The sequence below is a fragment of the Microtus pennsylvanicus genome, chromosome 7 (genome assembly GCF_037038515.1).
Source record: "Microtus pennsylvanicus isolate mMicPen1 chromosome 7, mMicPen1.hap1, whole genome shotgun sequence".
NCBI lineage: Eukaryota > Metazoa > Chordata > Mammalia > Rodentia > Cricetidae > Microtus > Microtus pennsylvanicus.
The window spans coordinates 32,517,372-32,529,611 of NC_134585.1; the positions used below are offsets into that span (position 1 = coordinate 32,517,372).

Below are 12,240 nucleotides of genomic sequence, written 5' to 3' on the forward strand. Positions count from 1 at the left end.
AAGAAGTGTGAACACATCTGTGTCACTCTTATATCTCATAAGAGATTATATACATGCATAAAAAGTTTGATTTTTGGAATGAAAAATGGAGACAGGGCTGAAGTTGTGGTTCACTGATGGAGTGCTTGCATAGACCCTAGGCTTTGATCCTTAACACATCACAGAACAATAAAAACAAAACAAAGCAGCGAGAAAAACCACAAAGAGAAACGAGAGTCTCAAATGATAGGATGTCATATGTTCAAGGTAAAACCTTTAGAATTTGGTGGAGGAAAGGTTAAAAAATTCTATCACATCACTTTGGGAACTGCCATATAACTTGTTTAAATTTAGAGGTTAAAATAACTTTGTAATTTAACTTTACTTTCTATTTAAAACTGTATAGCTTTTATTAATAAAATATTTAATCAACAAGAATTAAATCCTATTTATCATAATGTAATTTCTTTGATAAACAACTACAATTTTAAGAAGAAATAGTTACTATATCTAGGGCTCTAGAGTTGCTACTTTAAGACACTGTATAGGTCACAACCCCATATGCATCACAGATTATGGGAGCATGAAGGTTTTGCAATAGTGAAAAGTGTCTGAATATGCAGCCAAAAAATTAACTCAAAGCCAAACACATTATAGATATGAGGCGTGGACCTATATTATATTGTACGACTTCATTGCAGCCTTGCTTCTTAACACACAGCATGCACACTTTGATCTCCACATACCATCATATAATGCAACACGGATGATGCTTCCTGAAACTGCAGCTCAGATTTGACATTTGTCTGTTGTGAGTTGCAGTGTTTTAACTGCACACAAATTTTCTGCTTCTATAAAAATGTAATGGTTTGATTGGAAAACAAATGCTTTCAATATTTTCCTACTGTCATTCCTTAGCATGTGGTACCAAATTTGTATATTTTTGGATTGTGTTATATTAGAATTATTTTAAAAACTTTTATTTGAAGCTGTGTGTGGTGACACAGGCCTTTAATCCCAGCACTTGGGAGTCAGAGGCAGATGGGTCTCTGTGAGTTTGAGGCTAACCTGCTCTACATAGTTAGTTCTAGACCAGCCTGAATGAGTTTCAGGTAATGAAACTCTGTCTCAATAAATTAAAAAAAAAAAAAGAAAGTAAAAATTTCTGTTTGAGTTGTTGACTTAAGTTTCACCAAAAATATTAGTTTTAGTTTGGGATTGAGGCCACTCTAAACATAGTTCTATCATATATATGATATATGAAAAGCATCATTCCAAGCACTGATAATAATAACTGATAAATCAAACCAACTCTGCTAAATACTGAAGATGTTCTGTGTCCTAAAGTATAAAGGTTTAACTATTTATATAGAAATAAATTAGGACCCCCATTTATTGCTATGCAAATTTGCTTCCATTTAATAAATTATATGTATGCCAAAGAATTATTTTGGAATATATTTACTTCTGGTTTATAATCAGGAAGTATCTGATTGGTGCACTTATTTCACATACCTAGATGCATGTCAAATTTTCTCAAGTGAAAAGAAATCATTCTCACACTCTCTATGGGATAAAAAAAGAATTAAAGCAGGCCCTGTTTCCATTAGTATATAATATAGTTCAGGAGAAAAGAATAGTGTCTTTTATTGTCTTAGTTTTTGTAGATATGTTTTTGGTTGTGAACTTTGCCTTTAATGATTGAGCTGTTTCTCTAGCTCTGTTTTTGTGACTATAAGCTTTCTCCTTTAAAGTGTATTGTAAGAAATAAAAAGAAGAACACTTTTTTTAAAATTCTGGTGATCAAGGAAATTTTGCCAGAATATGTGGTATTTGAGTCCTGAATTACGATAGGGACTTTTATTATTCTGAAAGGGACAAGGAAGATTATCCTGAAGAAGTAGTGTGTGGCAAAGGAAGAAGGCAGGAAATAGCAGAGGTAGATAGACTACTTTAGGTTGGGGTAGGCTGAATGTGTCAGTGGAACAAGGGGCAGTGAAGGCTTGGAAAGTAGATTGGACTGAGGCAGGAGTTTGCACCCTATTCCATAAATGTTCTTCTTGTTTCTTCAGCTTTGAAGACTGTGGGGTCTTTGGCAGCTATTCAGTTCTGCCTCAGCCACTGGCAATGCATATAGAGTATATTACAGTAAACTTCATGGACTCTGAAATTTGAATGTTATATTGTTTATCATTATGAAAAATTGTCCTGATTTTATCTCTGATCATTTAAAAATATGAAAAAGATTCTTAGCTTATAGATCTACAAAACAAGAAAGGAGGTTGGTTTTAACCTGTGAGTGCTATATAGTTAGTTAACTTTTGACCTTTGATCGTGTCTTAGGGTTTTTATTGCTGTTAAGAGACATCATGATCATGGCAACTCTTATAAAGTAAAACATTTTTAAGCTTTTTATTGATTCTTTGTGCATTTCACATCATACATTCCAATCCTATTCATCTCCCCATTCCCTCGCTTCCACCCTCTGACCTCCCCCTCAATACAAAATTTAAAAGTAAAACCCAAAACCAAAACAAACAAACAAAACAAAACAAAATTTCAGTGTGGAAGCTATAGTGCGGCCCAGTGAGTCACACAGTATACCCAAAGGAAAACATTTAATTGGACTGGCTTAAATTTCAGAGGTTTAGTCCATTATCATCATGGTGGGAAGCATGGTGGTGTGCAGAGGCATGGTGCTGGAGAAGGAGCTGAGGGTTCTACATCCTGATATACAGATAACAGGAAGTGAACTGGGTACCATAGTGAGTGTGACTTGAGCAAAGGAGACCTCAAAACCTGCCACCACTGGGACACATTTCCTTCAACAAGGCCACACACACACCAGCAAAGCCACAACTCCTAATAAGGCCACTCCCTTTGGGGGTCATTGTCTTTCAAACTACTACAGATGGCTCAGTGAACCTGATTAGGATTTACACGTTTGATTTTTAAGCAGTGGACAATTTATTATTTATTGAAGGCAGGAAACTATAACCAAAGTAGTCTTTCTTGAAAAACAATTTTTATCTTGCGGCAAATCTCATAGATCTTCTATATTAGCATAATAATTTTTCCTTCAAGAGAATTAGAGGAAGAAGAAACTGTGGATTCCTTAGAAAAATGTTATCATGGTCCATGCATTAAGCAAAGGTGATACCAGTGGAAATAAATATAGGAACAGATGCCAGATAAACTAAGAAAGATTTGAGAAGATTTGATTTGGGGGAGAAGAAACAAATGGAAACATTTGAAATTTTATCTTAAATGACAGAGAATTGGGGAATAAAAAGAGGAGAAATAAGCCGTTGATGGTTTGAGGGAAAGTTATGGATTTGGTTTAGGAAGGTGGAATAAGATGGTAGACATTCAGATAGTAACTGCTACCTAGAACATTTAGAACCGAATTAGGAAGAGAGGCAGGACTGATTATGCAGCTTTAAAGATCATCTTAGATGTTATTTGAGCCTTCAGAATGAATGAGTTATATAAATGAGAAGGCACTAAATAGAGCAGAAAAGTCAAGATGGAATCTTCAAGAGGCAGGGAAGAACCTTTGAAAGACAAAGAAACCAAGGCCACAAAGGGAGAATGGGGGTCTAGGAAGAAAGGTCCTGAACCAGTATGGTTGCTGTCAGAAAATTAAGGGGAATGGGAACTACGAAAAATCCATTACAGTTGGCAGGCTTCTTAGCTCAGGTTTTGTAGTGGTGGTGGCTGAGACTGCCTAAAAACAAAAACAAAGAGCCTACAAAGTAAGAAAAGACACAGCATGGTAGATGACAGGTTGTCAAGCTAATACATGATGAAGGTGATGGGGGCTTGCTGGGAACCAGGGTGGGAAGAGCCAGAGGAAGAGGCACTGCTCAAAGTGAGAGGATATAATTATCATTAATTAGGAAGATTTTAGAAAACACTTTAAGAAATGTAGTGAAGGCTAATCTGTAGATATTGAGAAACTGTATCTTTTTCTGAAACTGGGGACCAGCTGTGTAGATAATGATCAAAACTTAGAGTCAGGAAGAAAAGTGGATATGAAATCATTTATAGATATGCAACAGATCTGAGGCCTCAGGACTGGTTAACAAGTGTTCAGAGACCATGTTGGGCTGTAAGGACTGGTGGAACTTTGTGTCAGGGTAAAAATACCCTAGACAATAGCATATATAAAGATATAGCAAATATAAAGATAAGCTCTGTGAAATTTTCATTAGACAAGTATTTCACCTGAGTTGTGCCGAATTCAAATAGAATATACAAAGTCTTTTTTCTTAGCTACACCCCCACAAATATATACTTATATATTTGCTTGCACTTATTTATAAACTCTTAAAAATAAAAATTCATCCATTTCCTTATTTTCTTGCTGCTTGCATATTATTTCAGGTTTCAATTTTAGTTGAGTGGATAAAAGATACTTTATGTATAATTTAAAGTTTTCTTTTTTAAATTTTATGTATTTTTATCATAGGCACAGGAAGAAATTGCTCGACTTCGAAGAGAAATGATGAAAAGCTGTAAGTCTCCTAAGTCAACCACAGCACATGCTATTCTTCGTCGGGTAGAGACGGAAAGAGATGTAGCCTTCACTGATTTGCGGAGAATGACCACAGAGCGAGACAGTCTGAGAGAAAGGCTAAAGGTGTGCAGTTGTTTTGTCTGTCCATAGGTATAACACAGGTGCGGTGACACTGAAAGTCCTTTGTTGTGTTTTGTGTTTTGAACAGATTGCTCAAGAGACAGCTTTTAATGAGAAGGCTCACTTGGAACAAAGGATAGAGGAGCTGGAGTGTACAGTTCATAACGTAAAACAAAACCTCGTTGGCTCTACCCATAGTTTCTCCTTTTCTCTTCTGTCTTAGGAAGAATTCTTTTATTTTTCTAAGATTGTGTTTGTAGTCCTAAAATACTTAAGGTGGTGTATATGATGTGTTATTCATAATCCTATGTTACCCTTGCACTTCATTATTTCCTCTGGAAACATGAGTGCAGCTTTTTATTTTTGTTTGTTTGTTTGAAAAGAAGTTTTGTTTTTATTGTTAAGATGTAGCCTCAGGATTTTAAATTATTAGACTAATTTTTTGGAGGGAGTGGACTACAAGGACTTACTATATAGCCCAGGTCGGCTTTGAACCCATGGTTCTGCTGCTTCTCCTCCTGAGTGTTGGCATTATAGTACCACTACACTTATCTAAAATTTCAATTTTTCTCATCTCCGTGTTCTGTTAAAGATAATATTGCCAAATATGAGTATATCAAGCATTGGCCAGATACACGTTAGCAGTGTTCCAGGTACATAAACAGTGAAGGTCTAAATGTATGGATAAATTCATTTGAGGTATTTTCTTATAATAAGTAAAAAACAAACAAGAGAAAAAGAATTTTATTTTTATAATCCTGCTGTATATGTAATGTATTAATTTTGAATAACAAATAAATGTTTTTACAAATTCAGTATGTATATAGTCAAATTGAACCAGATTGAGAAAGGCAGACTGATAATACTGAGACAGGTAGGCATTATAGAAAGCTATATAGTGGCTTGTTTTTACCCTATTATATAACACTTTATAAAACCTTCTACAGTGTCAGGTCTGCTCCAGTTGATCATCTCGTGTAAATAATTTTTTCAGAAACTGCAGTTTGTAGGAGGGTCTCCTCTGCTAAGACCAACAAGGCTACGGAGTGGTGGGAGTTAACTTTGTCATTCTACTTGTGTAGCTTGATGATGAACGTATGGAACAGATGTCAAATATGACTTTGATGAAGGAGACCATAACCACTGTGGAAAAAGAAATGAAATCATTAGCAAGAAAGGCAATGGATACCGAAAGTGAACTTGGCAGACAAAAAGCAGAGAATAATTCCTTGAGGTAAAAGCTACATTGGTGTTAAACAACTGACAGTTTGCTGTACTTAATTGCTCTGCTTTATAGCATGTTTCGTAATGAAATTTAATTATCTGTTACTTTTAGTTTATGAAAAGACTGATAGGATGCAGTTGTAGAAACCTCAGCAATGTAATGAGTGTCCCCCAAATCACTCAACCAGGAAACACGCATACACTCATTTTAATTTAATAAAGCAGTTTTTATATAGCCTTCTGAGAACTGAGACTTTTTTTTTTTTTTTTTGGTTTTTCTAGACAGGATTTCTCTTTGGCTTTGGAGCCTGTCCTGGAACTAGCTCTTGTAGACCAGGCTGGTCTCAAACTCACAGAGATCCGCCTGTCTCTGCCTCCCGAGTGCTGGGATTAAAGGCGTGCACCACCATCGCCATCTGAGAACTGAGATATTTAACTTCAGGTATATAACTTTAAATTCTGTTCCCAGGTCTGAACAATTCATGAAAGCCCAGACTGGAAAGCTTAGGGAAAGGATGGTTCTAACACAGGACGAAGTTGATTAGCTCTTTCGTTACACTGGTGTAGTGACAGAGGCCACTAAAGCGGTGTGTAGGCAGGAAGTCACCTCGACATTTGAGGTTCTACGTTACTATTTGTTGATGTGAAACAAAGCTACTCAAGTTTCAGTAGAGTTGAATTTCTCTTTTTCTGTAGACATGAAAAATGTTAATTGATGTGACTGTGAAATATATTATCCAGTAACAGATAATAATTGGGCCACATATGAGTTCCCAGAGTCTCCCCTTGATCTTCCCAGGGCCAGTGGTGCAGAGTAGGAACCACTTGTCAGTCAGACATTTACTCAAACTCCCTTTTCCTTGGAAACCTTTTTCTTTCTTCTAAGACTATTGTTAAGCTTACATGAAAATAATACCAAAGCAAGAAAACAATAAAAAAAAACCTGGGAAAATAAAAACCAGTAACAAAAAGGTTAAAAATCATCTATAACTCCATGACCCATGGAAAAAGATTAGTGTAGAACTGCTTCCAGCCAGAAAGCAGCCCGTGTGTATGTAGCACTTAAGTGTCCTGTGCAGCTGAGCCTAGCCTGTGGCCGTTTACATCTGGCCTTTTTAATTTCATCACCTAGGATTTCCGTGTTGCTAGAAAATATTTGTCTTAGGTAACATTTTATGTCTTGTAGTATTCTAATGGAGAGATGTGTGTTAATCTGGGGTATAGTGGGTGTGTTTTGTTCCTGTGGTGTAGGATCTTGCTCTGCTCTGCTTCTAGAGGGCAGCAGGGCAGCGTGTGCACCCTGCCTAGCAGTTTTAGGGGATTTTTTTTGGATGTATGCTTATTTGGGAACTTTTATTGATGTGTAACTGAAACATATATACTAAAATTTTATATGTTAAGGTTGAAAAATTTGACCTTTCAAACCATCACCACAATCAAGATTTTGCCTTTATTCTGCACTCTAAGTTCCCTCTTGCCCCTCTGTAATTTTCATACACTCTGCTGATTATATGAATTGATTTTATTTCAGGCATATAGGTATTTGGACTTTCTAAAAATTTAAACCAATGAAATTGTATTGTATATGTTGTTTAATCAGGCTCCTTTCCCTCAGTGTAGTTATTCTGAGGTTTGTTCTTTATGTATTACACATGTCGTGTGTAATTTATACTCTGACTGCTGAGCTGTATTCTATTATGTGGGTGTACACATTGACAGTTGCACTGTTTCCAGTTTGGGGCCATAATAAATAAAGCCACTAAGCTCTTCCCTATATAAATCTTTGTGTGGATATATGTTTTTATTTCTCGGATCAATATCTAGGAATAAATGGCTGAGCCATATGATACATTTTCCTTTCAGGGAAACCACTGAAGTCTTTTTCAGTGTGGCTGTAGTACTGTTCATTTACTCCAGCAGTGCTGAGTTTTTCAGTAGTTAAATACCCCACTGACATTTGATATGCAGTTCATTTTTAACACCAGCTATTATTTTGTTGTGTAGTTCTGTTTTAAATTTTTACAAAGGCTTTTTAAGCTTTATTGTAGAATAATTGTTGGCTAAAATTATATTTAAAGAATACAGTGTAATATTTTGATACATAGACATTGTGAAATGATACTTGGCTGATGGTGAGTAGGTAAGTACTTTATGTTGACACTTTGGTGATTCTTTTATGGCTGTCTGTTTCTTGTCTTTGTGAGCCATTGATTTTCTATACTGAGGCTTCAGTCCCATTATCTTTTGTACGTTGGTTCTTTGTGGTTATCGTGAGGTTTACTACTGCATTTTATAGTTTTGGCAGTCTTTTCAACTGATAGTATCATTCACATGGAAGTGCAGATATCTGTTGAAGATAAATATACTTCAGGCGCATTTGCGCAATGGTGGCTTTGCTAGATCATTTTGGTAGCTGTATCTTTCAGTGTTTGAAGCACCTTTAAAAAACTATACTCACAGATCAATGCCTTGCTTAGTCATCTTCAGCGAAACCTCCCCCTGCAACAGATGGGTACAAATATAGAAACCCACAGCCAGACATTGTGCAGAGAGAGAGACCTTGGAACACTCATCCCTAAATGGGATGTCTCCACCAATCCCTCCCCTCAGAGTTCAGGGAACCATGAAGGAGAGGAGGTGGAGAGAATATAAGAGTCAGAGGGGATGGAGGACACCAAGAAAACATGGCCCTCTAAATCAACATAAGCAAAACTCATGTGAATGCAACAGAGACTGTCTTTTTTTTTTAAAAATTGATTTTATGGAGCTAAACATTTACTCTGTTTCCTTCTTCTGAGACTCTCCCCTCCCTTTCATCTCTCTCCCATGGTCCCCATGCTCCCAATTTACTCAGGGGATCTTGTCCCTTTCTACTTCCCATGTAGATTAGATCCACATATGTCTCTCTTAGGGTCCTCATTGTTGTCTAGGTTCTCTGGGATTATGATTTGTAGGCTATTTTTTCATTGCTTTTGTTTAAAAACCACTTATGAGTGAGTACATAAGATAATTGTCTTTTTGGGTCTGGGTTATCTCACTCAATATGATGTTTCTAGTTCCATCCATTTGCCTGCAAATTTTAAGATTTCCTCTGAGGGAGTAGGCCTGAGCCAGGACCTCTGCAGGTCTGGGCGCACCTGAATATGGGGCTGTCTTTTGTGTGTATATTATGACTTCCAGTTTAGTGTTTTTATGGGATTCTTGAATGCAAATAATTTTTGTGCCTTTTGGGGGGCTCTTTTCCTTCTGTTGGTTTGTCTTGACCAGCTTTGATGTGACAGTTTTTGTTTTATCACACATTATTTAATTTGGTCATATTTTTAATACTACCTCTTAAAGTCTGTTCTTTTTTAATGAGAGACAGAAAGAGAGTAGATGTGAATAGGGATGAAGGTGGGGAGGAACTGGGAGGAGTAGAGGGAAGGGTTTAAAAACAAGAAATAAAATACACAAAAAATACATAAATAAAATGGTAGCTATTCTTATAGAAGCGAGATGGTATTGCAGTTTTGATGTGTAACATCATGCCTGGTTTTGATAAAAGACTTTTGAAGTTCATATCTAGATGTTTATATTTTCCCTGAAAGTGGGGAGTTTTAGTCAGTGTTTCTTCAAGTGTTTGCCTCTTCTCTTTACCCCTGCAGAGTGAAATTAGCTCTGCTGAGGGCTCTGTAGTCCTCCGTCCCTCCTCACTCTTTTTCTTCTCTAGCAGTATTTCTAAACGTCATGTTTTGGAGTTCACAGGGAGTTTCTTCTGCCTGTCACATTTGTTGCTAGTGCTATTCCATTTTTAATCTTGATTATTTCTGTTTTTAAGCCCAGAATTTCTTTTGGGTTTCTTTTAATAATTTTAATCTATCTTAGAAATTTTTATTTGTATATTGTTTTCCTGATTTTATTAACATGTCTATGTTCTCTTATAACTTAGTTTAATGTCTTATCATTTATTTTAAATTTTTGGTCATACACCTTCTAGATTTATGTTTCTTGGGGATTGTGTCAAGTTTCTATGGTTTTTCATGGTTCTTGCTTTGTGTTGATGGCTGCATATTTGATGGCTGAGTTTTAATAGGGAAGCATTTTCATATAGTGGAGGGTATAGTATCAAGTTCACACACTGGTGAAAGTTCAGCAGCTTAGTCTTCATGTTTGTCAGTTGGGGTCGGTGTCAGCACAGTCTGTGAGTCTGTGATGGTGAGGGCTATTGCAGTTCTGCTTGTTTACCTTTGTATCGTAGAAGAGACTATGTATGAGGCATCTGTCCTAACACTAGGGTAGTATATGTGGGCACTCATGGAATAGCCCCAGAAATAATCAAAGATGGATATGTTTGCTGCAGCAATGGTAGTGACATTTGTGGAATGTCTGGGGGACTCAGTGTAGAAGTCAGACATGTGAGAATTAGAGTGACTCTAGAGCTTAGGGCAGAGTTAGAGCTAGCTAACGTTGGTGGTATACAAGATATCTGGGCCTGGGGGTTTGTGGAGCAGTGGTAGAGCTATAGCACATAGTATAGGCATACACATAACACATAGTGACAGGCCCAGGGTAGTGTTAGCCTGTGGAAGTGCTGTTTCTGTTGTCTGAGCTGTGAGCATGCACTTATGGCTCTGTGGTTTGAAGCACATGTAGATTTTGGAGGAGTGGTCACACAGTCCAAGAGCAGCAGCACAACAATGACTCCTTTTTGAGGGTAAGGCCAAAGCAGCTTCTCCCAATTTAGCTGGTCTGTGGTGGGATTGATGGTGGCTACCTTCATGGTGAAAGATGCCAATTTCTCATGCAGAACAGAAAATTCACATTGGCACAAGAGTGTGTATAGTTCTATGTCATTTTAGCACATAACTATTTGATGTCAGTCACCATATTCAAGATAAAGAATCATTCCATTTCTACAAAGTACTTTCTTTTGTACTTTGCAGTTATACCTCATTTTCTTAGCCCCAAATACTTTACATCAACACTAATCTGTTTTATAATTAAAAACTTTTAAGCCAAATAAATTTTGAAATGGTATAAACTTATACTGTTTCAAGAATGTTATCAAGCTAATCATATGGATATATGTAAAGTGCCACATCTGTTCAGTGCTCTGTCGTACAGTGTGGGAGCTGGGAACTAGACTGGAGATTTAGAAATCTATGCACCCAAACAGAGAAACAAGAATGCCAAGAATGACAACTTTATTGTGCTCCAGGAAAGCATATAGGGATCATTAACTGATAGCCACACCCCAGCTCTTGGGATTTCCAGCTGTAAAACCCACCAGAATTCACTCCCCTGTCATCAGGAACTTGTAAGGGTCTCATGCTCAGAGCAGCTGCAGGCACAGGAAAACAAGTTGTTTTGCTTGGTTCACTCAGGCAGGCAAAGTCAAGGGGCCAGTGGTATGCAGCCCCCAACAGAGTTTTTGAGACGAGTTTAAAAAGGTCAGAATACTGTGTAAATTCATCTACAATCCATTATTGGAACTACAGTGTGCTGTTCAGAGAGGCTCTGGGTGGTTCTTTCCCTGTTGTGTTGTGACCTGTATAGACTTTCAGAACCTTGAGGAGAAGCGGGACACCAGAAACTGGAAATAGAGTTACTGACCTTTGCAGCTGTGTCTGTGAACTTCATCCTGGGCTGTGCTTTTCTGGAGCCTTTCCAGAAGACCCTCTACAGAAATAAGACGTGGGAAACCTTCTAGAGAATGACTTCTGTAGGTAAAAAAAATGTGAAGACCAGAATATTGAAGATGGCTACAGAAGTCCCAGGTGATAAATAAGAAGTTGAGTGGTAGAGGAAACCTTGTCAAGTGTGTCCTGTGTGGTACAAAGTGGGTAGCCAGAACATTGAAGATGACTACAAAAATCCCATCAGAAGTCAAGTAGTAGAGATACTTTGAAAATGAGTGAAGCAACCATCTGTGAAGATTCTAGACTGTGTTTTGAACAAGAAAACATGCATGCGAAATCAGTCCCCCCCCCACTCTGTGTGTGTGTCCTCATTTGTCATTCATCCCCTTCAGAACTCATACAGACAACAGAGAATATGATTATGAGGAAAATGGAGGAAAATGTGGTTGTGATGACAAATCTTGGTTGTCAGCATGAAGCACCTGGGAAGAGGGAGCCTCAGTTGAAGACTTGCTTTTATTAGACTGACCTGTGATCATGTCTGTAGGGCATTGTCGAGATTGCTGGCTGGTAAGGGAGGGTGGTACTCTCTCTGGACACCTTAGCTTAGTCTTATGGTGCTGACTAGACCACAGGAAACAAGCCAGTAGACAGGGTTACTTCATGGTTTCTGCTTAAAGCTTCTGCTTTGAGTTTCTGCCCTGACTTTTCTTAATGATGGATTGTAACCTGGAAATAAAGCCAGTTGAGCCCTTTCTGCCCCAAGTTGCATTCGATCCT

At 37.5% G+C, this 12,240-nt stretch overlaps 1 protein-coding gene across 5 annotated transcripts in view; it reads left to right on the forward strand.

The window, feature by feature from the left end:
* The window catches only part of Tsga10 (testis specific 10), a 98,238-nt gene that overhangs the window by 36,997 nt on the left and 49,001 nt on the right, over positions 1 to 12,240 (forward strand). For all 5 annotated transcript variants that reach the window (XM_075980404.1, XM_075980401.1, XM_075980403.1 and 2 more), the window contains 3 exons: positions 4,451 to 4,621; positions 4,707 to 4,784; positions 5,701 to 5,852. In XM_075980404.1, coding sequence (XP_075836519.1) covers positions 4,451 to 4,621; positions 4,707 to 4,784; positions 5,701 to 5,852 — 401 coding nt within the window. The remainder of the gene's footprint in view (positions 1 to 4,450; positions 4,622 to 4,706; positions 4,785 to 5,700; positions 5,853 to 12,240) is intronic.